Below are 23,252 nucleotides of genomic sequence, written 5' to 3'. Positions count from 1 at the left end.
TGTCCTTTGCATCCCGAAGTGCTGACTGCTTCCTAGTCCAGGCTGAATTTGCTCGCCTGCCCCTGCACGCACTCCGTGCTCAGCATGGCTACATGGTGGGTGCAGTGAGCTTTCTTTCCCCTCCTGTCACGTGGTCAGGGACAAATTGCTTAGTTTCCAGGGAGGCACATCGGTGTGATGGCCCGGTAGCTGGAACTAAATAAGTTGAAACAACACTTGGAGTTTCACAGTTGCTTCCTTAAAGATCTGCTTTCCATTTCTGCGGGTGACGCCAGGAGACGTGGGGAGAAAAGCAGAAACTTAAGTGGCCGTACCAGAGATCAGTAGAACTTCCAGAGGAAAAGTGGGGCTTAAGATGTGCGTGGTAGTAGTGTAGGACAGGGCTGTGCGTTTCAAATATCATGGCTCATCCTCATTCCCCTCCTCCCCCCTTTTCTCTCTCTCTCTCTCTCTCTTTCTCTTCTCTCCCTCTCTCTCTCTCTCCAGACAGGCTCGGAGCTCAGCCCAGTTGATGGACCCATCGCAGGTCAGATGGACTCTGGGCCAGTGTACCATGGGAACTTACGGCAGCTAAGCAGCTCAGGGGCGCCGGTCAATGGTGCTAGAGAGCCCGCAGGGCCCAGTCTGCTGGGGACTGGGGGGCCCTGGCGGGTAGACCAGAAGTCTGACTGGGACACCGCCCACACTGCTCGCCTGGAAGATGCTCACGATCTGGTGGCCTTCTCGGCTGTGGCCGAAGCTGTGTCCTCCTATGGGGCCCTCAGCACCCGGCTCTATGAAACGTTCAACCGGGAGATGAGTCGGGAGGCCGGCAACCACAGCAGGGGACCCCGGCCGGCATCTGAGGCCTGCTCTGCCGGCGGGGAGGACCTCGACACACTGCAGACGGCCCTGGCCCTGGCACGGCATGGCATGAAGCCGCCCAACTGCAACTGCGATGGCCCGGCGTGCCCTGACTACCTCGAGTGGTTGGAGGGGAAGATCAAGTCCGTGGTCGTGGAGGGCAGGGAGGAGCGTCCCAGGCTCCTGGGGACTCTGCCTCCTGGTGAGGCTGGCCTTCCAGCAACCAGCAGCCGGCCACTCCTCAGCGCCGAGGCCCCCCACATGCCTCCCCCGGAGAGCCTGCCCTTGTCCCAGAGTGCCCTGAGCATCGCCAAGGAGAAGAACATCAGCCTGCAGACCGCCATTGCCATCGAGGCCCTCACACAGCTCTCTTCCGCCCTCCCCCAGTCTCCCCACTCCACGTCCCAGGCTTCGTGCCCGCTGCCAGAGGCCTTGTCCCCTCCGACCCCTTTCAGATCGGCCCAGTCCTACCTCCGGACCCCCTCCTGGCCTGTGATCCCCCCCGAAGAGCATCCTTCCTTTCCCCCCGAGAGTCCTGCCTTCCCTCCAGCAGCCCCCAGGACCGATTTTCCTGAAGCCTGGGGCACGGACACCCCACCAGCAACCCCCCGGAGCTCCTGGCCCGCGCCTCGCCCAAGCCCCGACCCCATGGCCGAGCTGGAGCACTTGTTGGGCGCCAGCGATTACATCCAATCCGTGTTCAAGCGGCCCGAAGCCCTCCCAACAAAGCCCAAGATCAAAACGGAGCCCCCAGCTTCCTCCCCAGCCCCGCCCGTGTCCCCCGTCATCCAGCGGGAGGCGCCCCCACCATCCTCGGAGCCCGACACCCACCAGAAGGCCCAGGCCGCCCTGCAGCAGCACCTGCACCATAAGCGCACCCTCTTTCTGGAGCAGGCCCCCGACGCCGCCTTCCCTGCCCCCACGGAGCCGCCTGCTCCCGGCTGGTGGCCCCCCTCCAGCTCTCCAGCCCCACGACCTCCAGACAAGCCACCCAAAGAGAAGAAGAAGAAGCTCCTGACACCCTCTGGAGGCCCCGTGGGGACAGAGAAGGCCACCCCAGGGGTCAAGCCTGCTGTCCGCAAGCCCGTGCAGATCAAAAAGTCCAAGCTTCGGGACACACAGCCCCTCTTCCTGCCCCTCCGGCAGATCGTCCTGGAAGGGCGGAGGCCCACAGCCCCGGAGGAAGTGCAGGCACAACCCCCTGCCGCCCTCCCCTCTTCACAGGGCTCTGCTGCCCCCCTGCCCCCTGAACCTTCTCTTGCGCTATTTGCACCAAGTCCCTCTGGGGACAGCCTGCTGCCCCCTACTCAGGAAACGAGGTCCCCCAGCCCTATGGCCACCCTGCAGGCGGGCTCCACTGGCCCTCTTCCCCCTGCAGATGACAAGCTGGAAGAGCTCATCCGGCAGTTTGAGGCTGAATTTGGGGATAGCTTCGGGCTTCCCGGTCCCCCATCTCTGCCCATCCAGGACGCCGAGAATCAGCCGACGTGTCTCCCGGCCCCCGGGAGCCCCTTTTCTTCCCGTTCCCCCAAGCAAATCAAGATCGAATCCTCGGGGGCTGTGACTGTGCTCACCACCACCTGCTTCCCTCCCGAGGAGGGCGGCCAGGAGGCCACCCCCACCAAGGCCGAGAACCCGCTCACACCCACCCTCAGCGGCTTCCTGGAGTCGCCTCTGAAGTACCTGGACACACCCACCAAGAGTCTTTTGGACACGCCCGCCAAGAGAGCCCAGGCCGAGTTCCCTACCTGCGACTGTGTAGGTGAGTCTGCCTGGGGGTCGCGGAGGGCCAAGGACCGAGGCTTGGCTGGGGTTTCTAGAGTGTCTGTTATTTGGCAAACGTAGCGTGTGCCAACCACCATGCTGGGCTTTAGAAAACAAAAACACAAAAAACCACCCAACCCCACCGGAACTGATGTGTGGGCTGCCAGAGACTTTAACCTTGACCGGAGCAGACAGCCCTGTCCTCCTCCTTGGAGCTGTGGATTGGGGTAGCCGTCAGTGCCTAACTCAGAGTGCCACCTGGGCTGTACGGGATTGAGCTCACGGGCGTGGATAAGACGTTTAGGAAATTGATAAGGATGCTGTGTGGTGCAGGCCTCGTGGGTAGAAGTGGGCATCATCTCCCCTTAAAGGCAGGGAGTAAAAGTTGCAGGCGGCAGACTGTCGCGTCTGGAGAAACCCAGCATTGGCTTGGTAGCGGTTTCTTTGGAAGCAGTCAGAGGGGTGGGCAGTGGGCTCGAGACCCACAAGCAGAGAGTCCCACCATCACCAACAAGGTATTCTCTCATTTCCATGTGACAAAACTCATCCTAACCAAGAGTGTTACAACCAGAGCTCACTTGTATTAAATTAAAATGTTTTAATCCTCCCAAAACCCTGTATTCAAGTCGGCGCTGACGCTTAGTGAACTCTATATAAGGTTTCCAAGGCTGTAAATCTTTATGGGAGCAGAGAGCCTCATCTTTCTCCCAAAGAGCGGCTGGTGAGTTTGAACCTCCGGCCTTGTGGTTAGCAGTCCAATGCTTTCCCTGACAACACCACTAACAAATATTAAACAGCAGAAACAAACGGTATATAAATAAATAATCACCTCACCCGGCTTTTTAAAAAAGGGGTGGGGGGAGACTGGAAGGCCATATATCCCAACACTTAACAATGTTATCTCTATGGTCTTTGGATTTTCTAATCAAGGCGTCATTTTGAAAGTGCATCTTGGTTAGCTAGCAGTTGCATGGAAGATGATTTGGCAGAGATCGATAACCTTGATCACCACGTGGCAGGAGGCTGTTCAGAACAATATTAGTATTTATGAAACACGTGCTGTGTTCCAGGCCCCGTGCCAAGTCTTTTACCGTCAGCACCTCATTAAACCTTCTCCTGTGAGGGTGGGCACTGTCCAGAGCTCCGTTTGGTGAGGGAGAAACTAAAGTTAAATAACTTTCCAAGGACATCCAGCCAGCAAACGATGGACATGGAATTTGAACCTAGGCAGGTGGACTCGACCCTGAGCCCCCATGCCAAACTCTGATTGAGATAGGTTAGTTGAGAAATATGATGTAACCAAACAGCCCTACTAGAGATGGAGAAGGAGGGATTGGCTTAGAAACCATGTCTGGAGGTGCTGGGGTCTACGTAAGGGAAAGCCAGGTTGTTTTCCAGAACTCTCTAGAGCCCCAAGCCTAGAGAGGTAATTGTGTGCAAATTGCAAACTTGGCTCAGGACAGAATCTAAAAATAAAGTGTGCTGGATGCTGGGGTTAGTCTCCGGTGGGACCATCCACGTTTCAGAAACTTACCCAGTCACCAGTGGGAGGTGCAGACTGGGCTGGGGGGTGGGGGGCAGAAGTCCTCCTAAAGAAAAATCTTCAATAAAAATGGCCGGTGACATCTGGAGCCCCCATTCGTGCTTTCCATAACTGATGGAGTCAAGCTGTGAGAAGGACTTTATAAAAACGCAACAAGAGCAGACTTTACAGCCCAGCAAAAGAAGCCTAATATGCAAATTCCTTAGGGACTTTGTTTGTTGTTGTTGGCCAAAGCAGCATTTTGGGGGGGGACGTTGCCAGGTTACGAAAGCCCCACACGCCAAGAAGACAGCTTTTTACCCTTGCACAGAGATGGTAGTTTTGAAGGTACAAATGGGATTCGTATGTTCTTTGCATCTTTAATACTAGAATTCAGTAACTACCCCTTGAAGCTTCAAAGAACATTTTTAAAATATGAAAGGAGGGCCTTTACTCCAAAAGGTGAATGATTTGTTGCAGGTTTGGGAAAACGTAGTTAGTTGATGTTCTACACTGAACTGTTCAGGGGATTGATCTCCGTATGAGGGGGACTAACACCCCACCCCACTCCCCGGCCCCCCACAAGGGGGGGAAAAGCCCTGCTGGGCAGAGCCTTGATAGTTTGCATTTTTCCCACTAAGCAATGTACTCAGTGTCACGGAGAGTACTTTGAAGGAGATATGATTGTTTTGTAAGAAAGTTTAAATGCATGGCTTTGGGGGGGGGAGTTCTGGGGGACCCCCTCATATGTGCTTCTCTTTTGGTTTGTTTCATTCAATTGATGTGTTTAAATAAATGAACTGCAGACACAGCTGTTGAACTTGCTGCATCAAGTTACCACGATATGCACTTCTACTATTGTGAGGCACCCACGGAGGAGGCCCCTCACCCTCACCCTCCCTCGTCCCAGGTCACCCTTGCCGGAGGCAGCACAGTGAGCTGCAGCACATGTGGGCGTGTGTGCTGTGGTGAGGAGCTGGTCCGAGCAGAGGCTTTCTCCTGGGCAAGCGTCCTTCAGGATCTCCTGCTTTGACATCAGCGTTCAGCGGATGAAATGCAAGCCCTGTTAGATGTTCAGTGTCCTGGCATTTACAACGGACAGGCTAGAGGCAGCTGAAAAGATCCCCCACTGTAGCCAGAGCTGGAGGTTAGGAGATTAGATTGTTAGCGGTTAGATGTTCTAGGCGTTGCCTTCACACAAAGCTGAATTTTCGTGTAGCTGGTCTTTCTTTCCCTAAAGAAGTGCCCACACGCCCGCCCAAGAATAACATTGGCTTTGCCTGGGGCACGAGAGAAGCTGGGGAATTTCCCTCGCATGTGCTGATGTCTGCATGCATAGGCACCGTTAGCACGCCCCCTCGTTCTGTTTCCATGAACGCGAAGCCTGTTTCCTGTAGTTTCTGTCTTTGTGAGAGCGGCTTTCCTCCATTTGCCCTCAGTTTAACATGAACAGGAACTTCTTAAGCTTCCGGTTTTTAAAAGAGAGCCTAGACCACTTGGCCACCAGGTGTAGTTACGCCGTGCACTTTGAGGTTGAATTTCTGCCCTGCCTTGGTCTTCGCCACTTCTCTCCTTCCGTGTGCACCTGGGGCTCAGTGAGCCACTCTGGTTCTGTCTGGAGAACAACCGCTTAGAGGCCTTCGGGTCATTTGGTAGTTCTCGGGCAGGGCCTTCAGCTTTGGGGCTTACATGCCAAATTGGAGCATTTGTAATTCCTACTACTAGTTATTCCTCAGGTCTCTTGATGAGGTTTGTGAGAATGATAGCTCTTTTTTTTTTTTTTTTAAGAACAAGACTTTAAATCTGCTATTTTCTATTTTTATTAAGGCAGTTTCCACTTTTCATTTTTATTTTCGCTTTCCACTTTATTTAGTTCGTCCTTTATTCTGGTCTCTTGGTTTCAGCACATGACCGACTTAGTTTCATGTTGATGAATTTTTTTAAATGATGACATTACAGCAAGATGGCAAAATACCCTATTCCTGAAGCCTGGTGAAAAGAAACAAACAAAAATAAGCGGGAGAATCCATCTCCCGGAATTTCGGGATAGTCCTCATCTTTAACCGTGGATGGCAAGGGTTGCCTACCGATTGAAGAGGACCATCTTGGATCAAGATGAAGGGCTCCCGGGGATGGTCTACAGCTCCCAGGGCTGGGAAAAGCAGAGGCTGACAACCAGAGAGACCCCCACCTCCGAGAGACCACCCATATGGAATATGCGAGTACCTTTGGGGGTGGCCAGTTGACAGGGGAGGTGGACACCCCTCCCTTAGGAGCCACCCTTGTATCTGAAGGCAACAGCACCAGACAAAACCCTGCCTGTCGGTTTAACGTGCTGTTTTACTGAGTGGCCATATTGCTCCCTTATGGGGTGATGAACCAGAAACGTAGAGCAACCACCCTCATCAAAACAGCACCCCACAACACCCCCCCACACACACACATACACACACGGGGGTGGGGGGGCGTGAGTGCACAGAGGTGATACGTTGCAGCTGGGTGCAGCCTCCCCAATTCCTCCTCCTCCTCCCAAAAACTACTGGACCGTATTATTCATTGCAACTTCTGTATCATCCAGTTTTCTAGCTTAATTTTAAGGGAAGTCCTTGAGCCAAGTTCCTAGGTAAAGAGAGTGAAGTAAGGAAATTCCACCTGTTCGATTTGGGGCAAGTCGGTACAGACCAGTGGTCCTCAACCTTCCTAATGCCACGACCCTTTCATACAGTTCCTCATGCTGTGGTCATGCCCAACCATAAAATTATTTCGTTGCTACTTCATCGCTATTAATTTTGCTGCTGTTATGAATCGGGTGACCCCTGTGAAAGGGTCGTTTGACCGCCAAAGGGGTCACAACCCGCAGGTTGAGAACCACTGGTATAGACCAATGGTTCTTCCCTGGGGGTGGTTTGACACCACCCCCACCCCCACCCCGGGACATTTTGTAGTGCCTGGGGATGTTTAAGGCACAGCACAGCCCCACACCACAGAGTTATCTGGTCACTCGTGCCAAGATAGAGAGTCCCTGGATGTATGCTTCACCTGTTAAATGATTACTTAACAAACAAGCAAGCAATGCCAATATAGGGCCTGTTCCCTTTCTGTGGGAAAAGCGGAGGTGGGTTAATCGTAGCATCAAAAGTGATGATTTACCTTTAAAGCACAAGAAAAATTTAAGCAACTGATTTATATACTTTAAAGGAAGCTGAAGAAAATGTTTATTGTGAATCCAGACGTGAGGCAGGAGCTGCCAGAAGGTCACAGAGAGACCACAGGGCAGTGGGCTAATTCAGAGGACGAGCATGCCGTCGCCGTCCTGCCAGCAGCCCGAGAAGCTGCAGAGAGCAGACTCCGTTACAGAAAAGCCGATCGGGTGAGGGAGGGGCCGTGAGAAAGAGAAAGACCCCTAGAGGTGCGCGTCAAGGGAACGGAGACGTGGACCTGGAGGACGGGCAGCAGGGAGCGTCCACATCCTGCTGCGGGTTCCCAAGGGAACAAGCTGAACGTGGACAAGAATGATGACAGAGTCGGCAGATGCAATGATCCTGACCCAGGGAAAATGCGTTTTCCAGGATGAAGAATTAACCCAGAAAGGCAAACTGGTCACACATGCTGTTTAACAAACACACACGTAGACACTTCTTTAAAACGATCTCTTTATGGAAATACACATATGCGAAGGTAGAAAAACTCTTTTAAGAATTCAGTTCAAAAAAAAAAAAAAAGAATTCAGTTCAATAAAGATTTGCAGAACACTCACTCAGGCACACCCCCCAGCGGACTTCGGAATGCAAGCACCAGCATGCTCTGACCCGCAGACAAACCCGGTCCGCTCTCTGTGATTTCAGACGTTGAATGGTTGGGGACGGGGGTGGGGGGAGATGCAAAGAAGACTGTTTCGTGACTCGGGAAAGTTTTATGAAATTAGGATTTTATCGTCCGTGGATAAGAAGAGTTTTGTTGGGAGCGGAGCTGTCTGTGCTCTGGTTTCTGATCGTCGGTGGCTGCGCTCACCGGAACAGCAGAGTGGATAGAGTAGGTGCCAGATGGTCTACAAAGTCTGAAATAATCCTGTCTGGCCCTTTACGGGGGGGGGAAGTCGCAAATCAGCTTGCTATTCTAAACTTCTAACCACGGTCATCAGTTTCATGTTCCTGAACTTCACCCGTCTGGAACTATACAGGATGTACCGTTTTACATTAGAAAACACAAGATGTTATCGCTGTTTTCACTGCATGCCGACTGTGAGAGTCCACTCCTTTGATGCGCAGCACTGTTTGTAGTGGGTGTATGCTTACAGTAGTGCGCATTGCTGCATACTCTTCCATTTGAGGAGTATGCCACAGTTCATCCATTAGGCTGCTCGTGGTCTTTTGGGTTATTTCTAATTCAGAATAACTATAGGCCGTGTTGCTATAAACATGTCTGTGTAGATGCATGTATGTGTTCCTGTTGGGTATACAACAGTAGTGTTTTATATTCATAGTAACAAATAAGATCAACAGGATTTTTTATCTTAGCCATTCTAGCAGGTCTATAGTGATAGATGTAATTATATTTTCATTCGCATTTCCCTGGTGGCTGATGAAGTTGAGCATCTTTTCATATGTTCTCTTTTGTCACCTCTCATTTCAAGCCTTTTTACAGTGACTGTGTTTTGACCTTAATGAGTGGCCACAAGGCCATGCCATCTCACTGATTCTGACTCTTAGTGCCCTTCCATAAGGGCTTCCAGACCAACTCTGTACAGGGAGCAGGCAACCTCATCTTCCTTCCACGAGGCAGCCGGTGGATGGATTTGAACCACCAACCTTGTGGGTAACAGACCCAAGAGCCCTGTGTTTCTTCTCAGTGCTCGGTGTCGGATTTGTCTTGGAAGCCAAGAAACGATTGAGTGTCATTTTTTGAATACTGAGATAATAAGTTAGCCTCAAGGATTCTGTACTCAATTAAGTTGCCATTCACATGTAAAAGCCTCAGAAAAGTATTTCCTTATATGAAAGAACTCATTTTCTAGAGATGAATCAAAATAAATAACTAACAGATGGGGAAGTTGTGGTCTGAAGTAGCTGGCTGTGAATGCTCAATCTATCCAAACGTAAGCGCTGAGCTTAAATAGCTGTGATGATTACGATCCTAAGACAAAATGTATTTATTTATCCACCATTTGAAACGGGGAACCGCGGTGGTGGTGTGGTTACGCTTTGAGCTGCTAATTGTAAGGTCAGCAGTTTGAAACCGCTAGGTGCTTTACCAACGGTGAGGCTTTCTACTCTCGTAGAGATGTGCACTCTCACAAACCCACTAGGCCCTTTTAACCTGTCCTGTGATGGGGTTTTTGATATTTGAAATCTGAATGCTGTGGCACGCACAGTGGGTTATGCCTTGAGCCGCTAACCACATGGTTAGTCCTTTGGACCCACCAGTCACTCCTCAGGACAAAGATGGAAAGGTGGGACTGTCTTTTCTCCCAAAGTTTTAAAGTCTTTGTAAACCCCAAAGGGTGGTTGTATTCTGTCCTACCAGGTCACAATGAGTCCAACGGACTCTCTGGCAGTAAGTGATACTCCTGTCAGTTTGTCCTACTGGATGGCCTAGGGTGCTGGACGCTATGTCGCTGGTATTTCAAATACTGTCAAGGTCACCCATGGTGGACAAGATATGAGCAGAGCTTCTGAACTAGAAAGAAGCCTCTGGCCGCTGTTTCTGTTACAGAACAAAACGGTGGAAAACCTTACGAGTAGCAGCGGGACGTCTTCTGACACAGTGCCAGAAGAGGAGGCCCCCACGGTTGAAAGAAGGACCGAGGAGGAGATGCTTCCTCAGAGCCATCTAGTGAGGTGGAGCGAAGTTTGTGGGACCTGCATTACCGATGCAGCGTGGCTCTCCATGAGAGCGCAGCGCGTGCAGACGTCCAGTAATGACCAGAAGAGCGTGGAAGACCTAAGTATGAATCCAGGAAAACCGCAAGTTCTCAGACGTGGAATGCAGTGTGTGCAGAGACGAGAAAGCATTTGCTGACTTGGTCTGACATTGACTATTTTTAATCAGTCGTGTAGTTGTCTATGCAAATTGAAGTGCAACCACACCACATTTCACTGTTAGAGCATCCTGAGATCTGTCCTCAAGTGCAGTGAGGAGGTATCTTCCACCTGCCTGCAAGGAAGAGAGGAAGGCAAGTTAGTACCAATATTCTTCAACTTCACACACCAACCACGGATGGCACAGGTGACAAAGTGGAACATTTCCGCCTCTGCAGTCTGATATTGTCTCTACCTGCAGTCGAGGTGCCTCGATGAGTATAGGTGGTTAAAATGTGAACGTTGGAGAACAAGGCCATGCTGCTAGAACGGACACCAGAGATCACAGGATAGAATCGTGTGATATCAACAACCCATTCATTGGAAGTCTTTTTTCAACAACATAAATGGAGACTATACTGTGGACATTGCCAGGTGGAAAATCTGCAAAAGACCTCTAAAATATTAAATTGCCAACCCTCCCCCCCAAAAAAAAGTTAAATTACAGTGATTTCATTTTGAGGTCAAGGTCTCATACCTTTAAAAACTGGACAATGAATAAGAAAGACCGAAGAGTGCATACCTTTGAATTGAATTAGTGAAGAATATTAAATATGAGGGCGTATTAAAAAAACAAAACACAAAAAAGCTCCACTCGGTGGCACTTTCGTAGTACGCATTTCCCCACTAAGTGAGTATGGAGCACTCGCTCTGAGTTAGTGCACCCAGTGGTGTCGCCTGGGAAGGTTCTCTTTGGTCACACTGCATTTTTTTGTCAAAGCAGTTTTGCCCAAAACCCGCTTTTTGTGATGGGCGATTTAAGAAAACAGCGTGCGACTGCAAAATTTTGTTTCCTGCTCAGGAACAATGCCCCAGAAACTGTTGAGACGTTGAACACAGCTTACAAGGACAACGCTAGGGGAAAAAACTCAAGTGTATGAGTGGTTTTCTCTTTTCTACAAAGGTGAAATATTGACTGACTGGCAAACCTCGGGTACAGCGTACCCCATCATATACAGCGGACTTCCAGAAGAATGAACGCATCAGCTGTGGACAAAATATTGCCAAGATGCTCCTTTGAAACAAGAGAGGCAAGACTTCAGCCCCTGTGCTGTGGACATGTTATCAGGAGGAACCAGTGAGAGAAGAACACTGTGCTTGGTAAAGTCAGTCAGGGAACAACAGGTAGACCCTCCAGGCGATATGTTGATACAGTGGCTGTAAGGATGGGCTCAGACAGTAACTACGGTGAGGATTGTGCTGAACAGGCAGTTCTGTTCTATTGTGCTCAGAGTTGATAAATAGGGACCAAACAATTGGCACCTACACATTTCGGAAATAAATTTATTCTATTACACCTCCCAACTTACAATAGAGGGGACAAATTTTACCCATAACCGTAGCAACAGATACTAGGAAGTAAAGTGAAGGAAGAGCTAGGAGAAATTGTAAGAATGTTCCTGTATTAGTCTGGGTACTTTAGAGAAACAAATCCACAGAAATTCATGTAGAAGAGAGAGTTTTATATAAAGGTTAAGTGTGCATCAAGAAAACATCCCAACCCAGTGCTGCCCAAGCCCACAAGTACAACACTAACCCATATGTCTGACACCAATCCACAAAGTCCTCCTCCATCTCACAAAACAGACACAACGATGCCGACTGCAGGAGGAAAGCTGAGTCAGTGAGTGTGTAAACATCTCAGCACTGGCAGAGGTCTCCACACGGGTGTTCCAGCACCCAGGGCTGCATTGGGGTAGGTCCATGCAGCTTCTCCTTGGGGATGTCTTGCAGGATATGATCCTTGCAAGCTGAAGCAGGGAACTGCTAAGACAGCTGCACCCTGGTGCGACCATCACAAAGCAAGAGACCCGAGAACTCAAAAGGCAAGGCTCACCAAGCCATTTGTCACTCTGCCCTTCAATTAATCCCACATGTTTATCGGCCAGGTTGGCACAATAACCTAACTACCTCAGTTCCTTTTTCTGTAAAAAATCTCATTTGTATTACTGAAAACAAGCCTTTTTCTTTCTTTTTTTAATGATTTTATTGGGGGCTCATACAACTCTTATCACAATCCATACATCCATCCATTGTACATCAAGCACATTTGTACATTCATTGCCATCATCATTCTCAAAACATTTTTTTTCTACTTGAGCCCTTGGTATCGGCTCCTCATTTTTCCCCGCCCTCCTCCACCCTCCCTCTTTCATGAACCCTTGATAATTTGTAAATTTTTTTTTCATGTCTTACACTGACCGATGTCTCCCTTCACCAACTTTTCTGGAAAACAAACTTTTTTAAACATTTCTTTAAAATGTTGAGTAACAGATGTTGCTTGGAGGTCCGAGGCCGCATGCATTTAAAAACGGGAGGTTTGCAGGAATCTCAGTTGGTCTCCAGTTGGTTCTGGCTCCTGGTGTGCCTGCAGGTCCAGGGGCGGAGCGCCATACAGGGTTTCCCAGATGAGGGGCCAGGCAGCCTTACTCTCTTTGCTGCTCTGATGGCTTTGAACCCCTGGCCTTTAGGATGGCAGTCTAATGCTTACCCACACGTGCCCACAGGACTCCTTTAGCGTTCTCAGCTCTTAACGTAGAGGCGCTCTCAGGGTGCAGTGGATTGAGTGCTGCGCTGCTAATAGCCACAGGACTCACTGCCCTTGAGTCGAATCTGACTCATGGCGGCCCTATAGGAACCACCTTTGTGGATTTTGAGACTTACCTGTTTACGGGAATAGAAATCTTCCTCTTTCTCCCGCTAACCACAAGGCCAGCAGTTAAAAATCTACCGGCCCCTCTTGGAGGAAAGACGAGGCTAACTACTCCTGTGAAGATTCACAACTGCCCAGAGCTGGTGGCTGCTCTGGTGGGCAGTGGGGTTGGTTTGGGTTGGGGGGGATACACTTATATAAGCACATAGCGGCCAGTGAAATGGTCACCTCTAATGGGCCTGTGTGTTAGACAGGGCTCTCTAGAGAGATAAAACCAAATTGCTGATAATTAAATATATTTATTTATAAAGATAATTAGATATATAACAAGAAAGGAACTGTTAAATCATAGACAGATAAATATATAAGACAAGAAATGAACAGTTAAATTATAAAGCACTACAAATGGCTCAGTACAACTCACTCCCGTGAGAGAGAGTTGTGAGAGACTAGCAGTCCTTCAAGTCTAGTCTGCTGCCAGATCTCCCTCTATTTATAGAGAGAGCTGTTATCTCAGCACAGCAGCCAATCAAAAGGCAGATCACCAACTGTCAACTAACCACCAGTCCCCAGCTCCAGAGATGTCTTAAAGGGACCTCAACTTACAGCGACACCGTCCACAGGATAGGCATCCCACAGGTAGTGTAGCCTATAAATTGAGGCACAGAACAAGCAAGGCACACTGGTCCGATGATCAAAGAGCAAGAGACAAGAAAGGCGAGGCTCACAGAGCCATTATCTCTCCGCCTTTCAGTTAACTCTACTTGTGTTTATCGGCCAGGCTGGCACAACAAACTATCTCAGCCTGCTTCTCCCCTACCCTTTTTCTCTCTCGTGAGCATTGTTGTTTCAGTAGCACTCCTTTTTTTGTTCAAATTGTCCCAAATTTGGCCAATGGGAGCCCCTTCGGGGTGGCTCCTGTATTCTTTGCGATGTCCCATCATTCTTTGCGCACCTCTTTCTGTTTCTTTTCTATAAGGTGTCTCATCCTCATGTTGTACTAACCTTAGGCCTTGAATTAGCGGTTTCTCGAAGGATGTTTGATTTCTGTAGAGGGGGATGGGATTTAGAAATGACGATCTGAGAGCTAGGGGTGTCCAGAGCTGCTCTAGTGCCATGGCCTCTATGCCATCAATGAACAGAACCTGCGTTCCGAGTGATAGATTGAATAATACAGGGCCTTTACCTACTGTGTCAGTCTGAGTAGACTAGAGAAACAGATCTAGGGAGACTTGTGTGTGTGTAAGAGAGAACTGTATATCAAAGAGTAATTGAATATTGAGAAAACATCCCTGTCCAGTCCAGATCAAGTCTATAAGTCCGATATGAGCCCATATGCCTGAAACCAATCTATAAATTCCTCTTCAGACTCACGCAACACATGCAATGACGCCAAATGCAGGACGATCACGGGCCAGTAGGTGCAAGGTCTTGTGTCGGTGAAAGCATCTCAGTGCTGTCACAGGTCTCCACATGTCCTCCCGCTCTGAGTGCCTCAGCAGCACAAAAGGGGAGGCAGAGAGAGTGGATCTGGCCTCTAGTAGCAATTTCTCTTCATCTTGCCCCCAAATGAGATCATCAAGCTGCAACCTGATTGACAGGCTGGACTCCTCCCCTTAGTTGACAGGAGATTCTGTCACTGCTACACCTACCTTCTTTGGCATTCTTTCTAATTTTCTGACACTAGTTATATTTGTACATAACTTGGGAACCTTTAAGAAGCAAATCATGTATGTAACACCCGCTACATAAAGCAAAAACAATATAAAAATCCGGAGACATTTACACTGCGAAACATTATAATAGAGCCAGTTTTCATGGGTAAAAAAGAAAGATGGCTAAGGGTATAAACATGTACTAATTTGTTAGTTAAACCTACTTAGTTGTAAGTCCCTTTGCTTTTCCTTAGAAGCCATCCCTCCCAGATAGCTGTGTACACTCAAGGACAGACATGTACTGAAGACAAACTAAAAGACACTTTGGGGTGTTGTGTAAGCAGTGACAAGTGAAAGAATGACTTTGGCTTGGTTGGCACTCGGGGCTTATGTCCTGTGGCCTTCCCAGAGAAACCCGCTCAGCCAGTTTGCAGGTTGGCTTGGTTTGGGCTGTTCATCTGTCCTCTCCCGACAGCTAAGATTGAGTTGCCAACTTTCGGTTTGCATCTTCTTTGAAAACCTCCTTTCTCTGCCCTTAGTCAATTGTGAGCATTGAATTTTTATGTGGGGCTGAAGGCAGTCACCAAAGGCTACCTGACGGTCACTTCCAGTGAGAGACCCAGCAATCCGGTGCGTTGGAACGTTGAATTTTCTTCAGACAATAGAAACTGGAATAGAGCCCAGACGTTCTGGCATGTGCTTAAGTTCTATTTGCTGTGTGGCCTCCCAGCACCCATAAGAGCTCTCAGGCTGCTGACTCCACACACATTCCCATGCTTTCTCCCACCCTCTCCCTTAGCCTGCCCCTCCACCCTGCTTCTCTACACACATCCCTCCGTAAGCCTGTTTGATGGTGCAGAATTGTGTTTGGGGAACCAATCAGTTTTAGTTTTTTGGTATGAGACCTGTAGGTGCTTAAATCTATGCTAGATGTAAACACTTATATTGCTTATCAGTGGTTCTCAACCTGTGGGTTGCAACCCCTTTGGGGGTATAACAACCCTTTCACAGGGGTCACCCAATTCATAACAGTAACAAAATTACAGTTATGAAGTAGCAACGAAAATAATTTTATAGTTGGGGGGGCAGTCACCACAACCTGAGGAACTATATTAAAGGGTCGCAGCATTAGGAAGATTGAGAACCACTGGCTTAGATGTTTGACATCTTCAACTCTAGTGAATTAATAGTTTAACTGTGTTTTAGTCTGGGTAGACTAGAGGAACAAATCCAGGGGAGACTCGTGTGTATAGGAAAGAGCTTTATATACAAGAGCAATTGGATATTGGGAATATTGAGAAAACGGCCCAGCATAGTGCCCTGTGTCTTGTCAGTAGAGAGTCTCCAAGGGCGTTAGTAGGGAGAGAGTGTCTGCTGCCTCCAAGGAGGAAATCCAGGAGTTCCCAGAATCCTCAGGTGAAGGCCACGCCCACACAGAGGCCTCATTGGCTGTATCCTAATTGACAGGTTAGACTCCACCCCTTCACTCTTAATCCTCAAATGGACACCAGATTATGTAACTACCACCATGTCCTGCTTAGTGAGTGCCTCCAGCCAGGGCCCTGGGGAGATGCAGCTGGAGGGAGGGAGGCTGTCCTGGGGGTGAGCCTGGGCAAGGTGCCGAAGGAACAAACGTGGGTGAGCTTGGTGTCCCCCAGCAGAGCATCGGGGCTTTTAAAAGTGTGTAACTTGTCCAGCCTTTAGCTCAGCTTATTGAATGCACTTCATGTGTCAAATACGATACCAAGCCCTTTATGGACATGATCCCATTGGGCCCTCCCCAGAACTCTTCTTTGAGGGCCATGTGAGTATATGGTCTTCAGTTTACACATGAAGCCGCATGGGTCAGAGAGGTGGGAAGGAACTTGTCCAGGTCGTCTAGGTTTCTGTCTGCATAGCCTGTTGGTCTTGCTGTAATCCTCTACTGTGATGCGCATTGGTATGGCTGTTGACGCAAATCTCTGCGAGTCTAGTGGACAAGTCTGAGAAAGACCCATTGGGTTTCACAGAAAGGTTGGCATTTAAAGTTTAAAGTAGGCCTTAAAATGTTTTTTTAACAAAAGGCAAGAAATCAGAGAATTGTCAGTATGAAACTGTTAAAGACACCATAGCTGTGTGGCAGGACTCAAGATTTGGGGCTGCTTAGGGACTGTCTAGGGACCCAGGCTCTCTTTTCTGCCTAGTGTGGGGTGGTCAGTTGGAGGTGGCGTGATCTGGTCTCTGCTGTGAAGGTTTAACGGGTGGGACTGAGTGGGGGGGCGACTTAAGGGGGTGAGGACCAGTTGGGAGCCACGACCGCAGTTCAGGTTAAGATTAGAGAGTAGGACCCAGGATAGTGGAGAGGGAAGACAAGCCTCGATAGCAGAAGCCAGAATGGCCGGCCCTGTCCACCTGTCCACCTGCCTCATGCCATTGTTAACCAGGTGTTTGGAGTTGCTGGTCTTAACCTGGAACACAACTGAACTCATTTTTTTGCCAACTTGCTCCTTACTCTGCTATTCTTAGTGAGACTGGACATGATCCACATTTATGCTTATGTATGTGTGTGTGTGCAAAGATGTGTGTGTGTGTATTCTGCACTACGGTGTATTAGACATGTTAATGCTACATTTGGCTGCCGACCCCCCCCCCCACACACACACACACACACACTTAAAATATTCTGGAGGTCATTTTCTGAGAGCTGACTAATTCCTTTTGACTGCTGCTCAGTGTATCTGCTAGATGTGCGTGTATTTCACCAGTCCCTTTAGGGTGGACATTTGGGTGTCTTCTGATACTCTGCATGAGAAAGAATGTTTTGTCTCACAATTTTGTACAAATACAAGTTTAACCTACTTCCGAAACATTGAAACTCCTAGAAGAATCTGAAGTCGCTGAGTCAAACAGATTGTGCACCTGTAGCTTTAGTGTTTAGCCCAATGACTTTCCATGTCACCTGTTTCCTGTGCCCCACCCAGCATGAGGTCCCCGGTTCTGAAGGCCACTCTCCTGGGAGGTGGGCGTGGCCGCGTGCTTGGTGTAGATAAATGTGTTTGAGACATTCTGTTTCCTAAGAGCTGTTTTACCCTTTTTTTCCCTCTCATGTTACTGACCTTATTTAGCTGTAGTGCTGCTGATATAGGAAGAGTATTCAGAAAATCAGTCCTTTGTCTGGTGTGAGTTCCAAGTTTGTTGTAGTTATTACCAGAAGTTTTCCTTAATCAGGGATGTGTGTGTCATGTCATGCGTAGAAAAGGCCTTCCCTACTTTATGAGCAATTTTTTAAAGCTCCATCATTTCCTCTAGCATTTTCTGGTTTCTTCCCTGCTCGTTTTTGGTTCATGAATCTTTCAGCTATTAGTACATATTGGGGGCAGGTATGAAGAGTGGATTATGTTTTCTTTCCCCAGTTGTCCCAAATACCATGCATTGAAACAACTCATTCCCCCCGTGATTCAAGATGCCATTAGGTATCGTATGTGTGGGCCTTGCCTACCCAGCTAGGTCATAAACTTTTTAAAGCAAGAGTCAGATATTATCCTGTCTTACATCCCCCATAAAGTTGAGCATAATATTCTGTATACAATAGGAGTGAAGTTCATTTTTTTTTGCATTTTAAGTGGATCTGTTTGGATTTACATGAACACCTGGGCCAAGAAATGAAGGAGTCCTAGTTGCACTGGCCAGGAAGTGTTGAATTAACTGTAAAGTCAGCAGTTCAAACCCACCGGCTGCTAAATGGGAGAAAGATGAGGCTGTCCAGTCTGAGAAAGGCTAACAGCCTCAGAAATCCTATGTAGGGCTGCTTGAGTGGCCATGGACCCACTGGCAATAGGGGGAACAAGAGAGAGATCATAGCCAGTCCCCCGCGGTTCCCCAAGTTCCGTTCCAAGTTGTGATACACCCCCATTCCTCACTCTTGGTTTTTGCGATAATTATTTCCTTTCCTTGATATGAACTTTCTGTTTCTGTAGGTCAAACATTGAGTCTCTGCAATGTCAGGCAGCTTACCCTGTCATTTTAACCGCCTGTGTGTGGATCTCTGGCCAATTCTAGTCTTCGTTCGTTGTGTCCTAATGGACGCTCTGTGTGGGCTTCTGTGGCGTCAGCAGGGGTGAGTTGTGGCTGGCCGTTGATTTTACACTGCGGCTGTTGTGTGACTCTCCTACAGCTTGTTCTCTTGTCCCACGGTTGCTAGACCCCCGGTGGTTTCCACCTGTGACTGTTTTTGACGCACGTGACAAAGATGAAAATATCGATTGTGTTTTCAGTACAAGCTTAATCAACAAACTGGGTTCCCATTTAGTCTACAGAATTTTTTCCGCGACATTGGTTGCATGCTCAGTGTTAGCCTCACTGGTCTTGCCCCGGCTGTTCACCTTTTCCTGTTATCTTGCTTGCTGACCCCTGCCCACCTCATCTTTGCTTAAAGAGTGTAGTGCTCACAGGTGCTACTGCTTTATCTTACGAATCAACCTGTGAGTTCAGTACAAGATGACCTTGAGGACTAGATTTGGGTCTCTGGGGACAATAGTCTTTGGGACTCTTCTAGCCTCAACTGATCCAATAAGTCTAGAATTTTTAAGAAGACTCTGAAGTCTGTTCTGCATTTAGCTCTCCTTCTATTGGAACCTGTCCATCGTGTTCCTGATCAGATGCTATTCAGTAACGGTAGAGGTGGGTACGATCGAGTTCTTCTGTTCTCAGTAGATGAGGTCAAGGCGTGGGGAGACTTTTCTTACTTGCTTTTTTATCTTTTTACTTTGGGAACGTAGAGACCAGTCGTCGTATCCGCGATGGCTGCTCGCGAGCTTTTAAGAACCCAGACACGACTCCCCACTGAGGATGTGGGGTTTCACCTTCACGGATGGTCACGCCAGGAGTCGGAGCTGTTCCCTAAGACTATGGTCCTAAGAAACTTCAGGTTCCCCAACCCAGCTTGTGAGGTGTTTGGGTAGGTTAGGGTTAGTCTGAACGCTCTGTGCTTTATTGTAGATGGGAATATTTGTGGGCATGTGTGCTTGCTGCCTGTTTTTATAAATAAAGCTGTGTTGGGACTGAGCTATGCCCACTTGTTTATATTGTCTACGGTTCTCATGTTGAACGGTAGAGTTGAGTAGTTGTCTTAGAGCCTGCGACGCCTAAGACATTTACTGTTCGGACTTTTCTAGAAAAAGTTTGCTGTCCTGTGGTCCAGAGTACAGTATGTTCCTAGAGATGGAAGTGCTGGGTCAGACCCAGGGTGTGAATCTTTAGCTTTTCCAGATCATGATAAACCGAATTCCAGAGGGGTCCATTCACATGGCCTTTATAAGATTTAGTTTTATCAGATTTTATATTTTTAATGACTACCCAAAAAAATCCCAAACTCACTGCCATTGAGTCTGTGCCTGCTCACAGCAACCCTGTAGGACAGGGCACAACGGAGTCTCCAAGTTTCCAAAACTAACTATTTACAGGAGTAGAAAGCCCTGTCTTTCTCGAGGAGGAGCAGCTGGTGGTTTCAAACTGGGCACTTTCCAGGTCGCAGCCCAACGTGTAACCACTACCCCACCAGGGTAACAATCAATCTGTTGATGATGCGGTTGGCCTGCGGTGGTATTTCATGAGTATTTCCTGACGCCTGCATGGCCTCCCATAGAATAAGGAGCCTGGTGGCATAGTGGCCACACACCGGGCTGCCAATACCGAGGTCGGCAGTCGAAAGCCCGCAGTCGCTCCTGGAAGGACTTACCGTCTTGGGAAAACCCACGGGCACATCTCCACCCTGACCCTCGGGGTTGCTGAATCCCATTGGCGGCAGTGGGTTTGGTGGTATGCTTCGGTGGTTGTGCAGTGTGCCATCTGCTCGTTGGTGGTTCACCCTCGTCAGTGGAGTCCGACTAGTTGATCTCTACAAATAACGTGTGCGCTTTGTGTTTCTGCAGAACAAATCGTGGAGAAAGACGAAGGCCCGTATTACACTCACCTGGGATCTGGCCCTACAGTGGCCTCCATCCGGGAACTCATGGAGGAGCGGTGAGTAGTGCGAGAGGCCGGGGAGGGCGGTCATCTTCCTGATGAAATGCGATTGTCACCAGTGCTTGTTTTCTTCGCCCTGTCCTAGGCAATATACGAGGGGTCCCCCCAAAAAAAAACCAGAATTTTTTCCCCCCAAAGCTATGTATTTAAGCATACTCTCCATTACACTTAGTACATTTGTCAAATCTGCAATACCATTTTTGGAAACAGTTTTCAAACTCATCTGTTTGGATGGCTGACAGCGCCTCCCTCGTGTTTTTTTTCTTCTTCTTCACCTCTTCTACGTCATCAAATCCCTGTCCCTTCATGCCCCTCTGCATTCTTGGGAACAAAAAGAAGTCGCACCGAGCAAGGTTAGGTGTGTCAGGTGCATGGGGCAAGAGAGGCGCACTGAGATGGCTGCGTGAGCATTGTCAGAGTGCCAAAACCAGCACCCCCCCTGCCACAAACTGGGCCTTTTCTGTCGCACACTGACGTGTGATCTTTTCAGAACCTCTAAATAAAAAGCTTGATTAGCAGTCGGACCTGGTGGAGCAAACTCCAAATGCACTATGCCCCTCGCATCAAACCACCAATGAGCATCTGGTTTTTGGGGGGTGCCCCCTCGTATAGACAGACCCGATGATGCTGCCCAGATTGTGGAAGGTTGGCCTGGGGTTCTCAACTTCTCGTGCTCCTGGTTCCTTTTGGCTGAAAGGTCCACCGTCTACCTGTCCATCGCTCTCTTGTTGCAGAACAGCTTTTATCGAACAAGCGAGGTGGCTTGCCCAGCTGAGTCTTGCTGTCTTCCACATGTCCACATGCCCTTCCGTGTGCCCTGTAACTCAGAGTTAGTTCTAGAGCTGAAGGTGGCGTCAGAGTTGGGGGTTTTTTGGTCTTTTTTCCTCTGAAGTCCTCCATGGGTCCACTCAAGAAGGGTGTGATGCCCCATTTTTGACAGGCGGGGAATTATTCGGGTTTTAGCAGTCTGAGAGACTGGAATAGCTCTCTTGTCTGGCACAATGATCCAGGTTTGGAGTATATCATGTCTGAGGACTTCTGGTCCCTTTTACCGGAAGAAAAATATTTAGGGGTCAGAATCTGGGTGCTCGCTGATTGAATCCCCCCCCCCCCAACTAATTGTTTCATGACTAAATGCATCATGAGTTTATAATGACGCTTCCAATTCAGATTTGGACTAGAGGGTATTTACTGAACACTTCTGTTTTTAGTTTGTTTTTCTTTTAAGCCGTTTCTATAGAGACTTTAAAATGGCCACATCGGATACAAATATATCTGCTTCCATCCAGATTTACACCCTCGGGAATCCGACGGGAGGGTGGCTGAGAGGCAGGGTGGACATCGACGATGGGCTGGGTTGGTTTGAATGCTACGCTCGGACCAGGAGCAGCGCAGGCTAGGTCTGCTCCGGCACAGTTCTCCCCGGGTGTGAGCGCCCCGCGCTGCCCGGTTCAGAACCACACTGGGTGGTTGGGAAGATACACACTGAGCCTGGAGCTGGCCACTTCCTGCCCAGCTTTTGTGCGATTCCGTTTTCATACCTGCCACATGGGCAGGAAGATTAAAGGGAGAATACATGGCCTTCATGTGTGCCAAGCACAGCATGCCCAGTGCTCACTCAGCAGTGTCGAGAGTGGGCAGTCATCTTCTACCTCGTTTAACAAACATTCGTGTTTTAAGAATAAAGGCAGAATATGAAGACCCAACTGTGTTTTACACACCGATGGAAGCCCGAGTGGTTTAGAGTTGCCGCAATTGTGGGAATCAGATTTTTATTTTTTAAACACTGACAAGGGAGCCAAATTAATCTTGGCCTTAACCTAATAGGGCGCCTGGGTTTGAACTCTCTTCCCGGGATCAGAGGTCAGGGATGGAGGGCAGGGATCTGCTGTGATCACGCTCAATTATCCCGTGCCATCTGGAAACGCTTACAGTCAAAGTAGCCCAGCAGACAAGCATCAGATCAAAGTCTCATGCCGAAGAGCAAGCCTGATTTCAGGGGGGGCTAACAATGAGCACAAGAAGAAAGCAGTTTGAAATTGATGGGGGAGATGATCGCACAAGTCACCTTAAAGGACTGAGCAATTTCATCATTTGGTATCTGAAGTATATGCTAATCTAGTTTAAAAAGGGGCGGGAGGGTGGGTGGATGGCATCTATTGTTTCCTTTCTGGGTCCCCAGCTACAGCGTCCCTGCGATGAACAGTCACAAATGAATGAGGGAGTCCGTTAGCTGTAGCCTAACTGTCACTCAAAGTTCATTGTGATAGGAACTGGAGGTTCTGACATGGATTTTCAGAGAACTAAATTTGCTGTTCACTCAAGATAAAAATAATAATGATGGGGCAGCGCATTCAATGGAGGGCCCCTGGTAGCACAGCAGGTTAAGTGCTCCTCTCTGCTACCTGAAAGGCCAGCTGTTCAAACCCCACAGCCGCTCCAAGGGAGAGAGATGAGGCCGCCTGCTTCCATAAAGACTCGATTCCTTGCGAATCCCCGTGAGGCAGTTCTGTTCTGTCGGGTCACGCCGCCGAGTGGGAATCGCCTGGACGATGAGTTCTTGGTGTCTGACTCCACGACAGTGAACTAGAGTTAGAGCCCTGTTGTCCTAGGCGCTTTGGGGCCCCAATGGTTACGCATTGGGCCCCTCCTTGAAAGGTCAGCAATTTAAAACCACCAGCTGCTCCGTGCTTGCAAAGAGTTGGTCTCAGAACCCACACGGTTCTGTTCTCTGG

The 23,252-nt window shown here is 48.9% G+C and overlaps 1 protein-coding gene across 1 annotated transcript in view; it reads left to right on the top strand.

Moving 5' to 3' along the window:
• Nucleotides 1-492: 492 nt before the first annotated feature.
• Nucleotides 493-23,252, top strand: part of TET3 (tet methylcytosine dioxygenase 3) — a 45,331-nt gene continuing 22,571 nt past the window's right edge. Inside the window, exons 1-2 of the mRNA XM_030884617.2 lie at nucleotides 493-2,605; nucleotides 20,424-20,514. Of these exons, the coding sequence (XP_030740477.2) occupies nucleotides 532-2,605; nucleotides 20,424-20,514 (2,165 nt within the window). The 5' untranslated portion in view covers nucleotides 493-531. The remainder of the gene's footprint in view (nucleotides 2,606-20,423; nucleotides 20,515-23,252) is intronic.

The sequence above is a fragment of the Echinops telfairi genome, unplaced genomic scaffold (assembly GCF_000313985.2).
Source record: "Echinops telfairi isolate 266 unplaced genomic scaffold, ASM31398v2 ScPeMD7_9;HRSCAF=40, whole genome shotgun sequence".
Classification (NCBI taxonomy): domain Eukaryota; kingdom Metazoa; phylum Chordata; class Mammalia; order Afrosoricida; family Tenrecidae; genus Echinops; species Echinops telfairi.
Note: the sequence above shows the minus strand (reverse complement) of the source record. Positions and strands in the feature narration are given on the sequence as shown.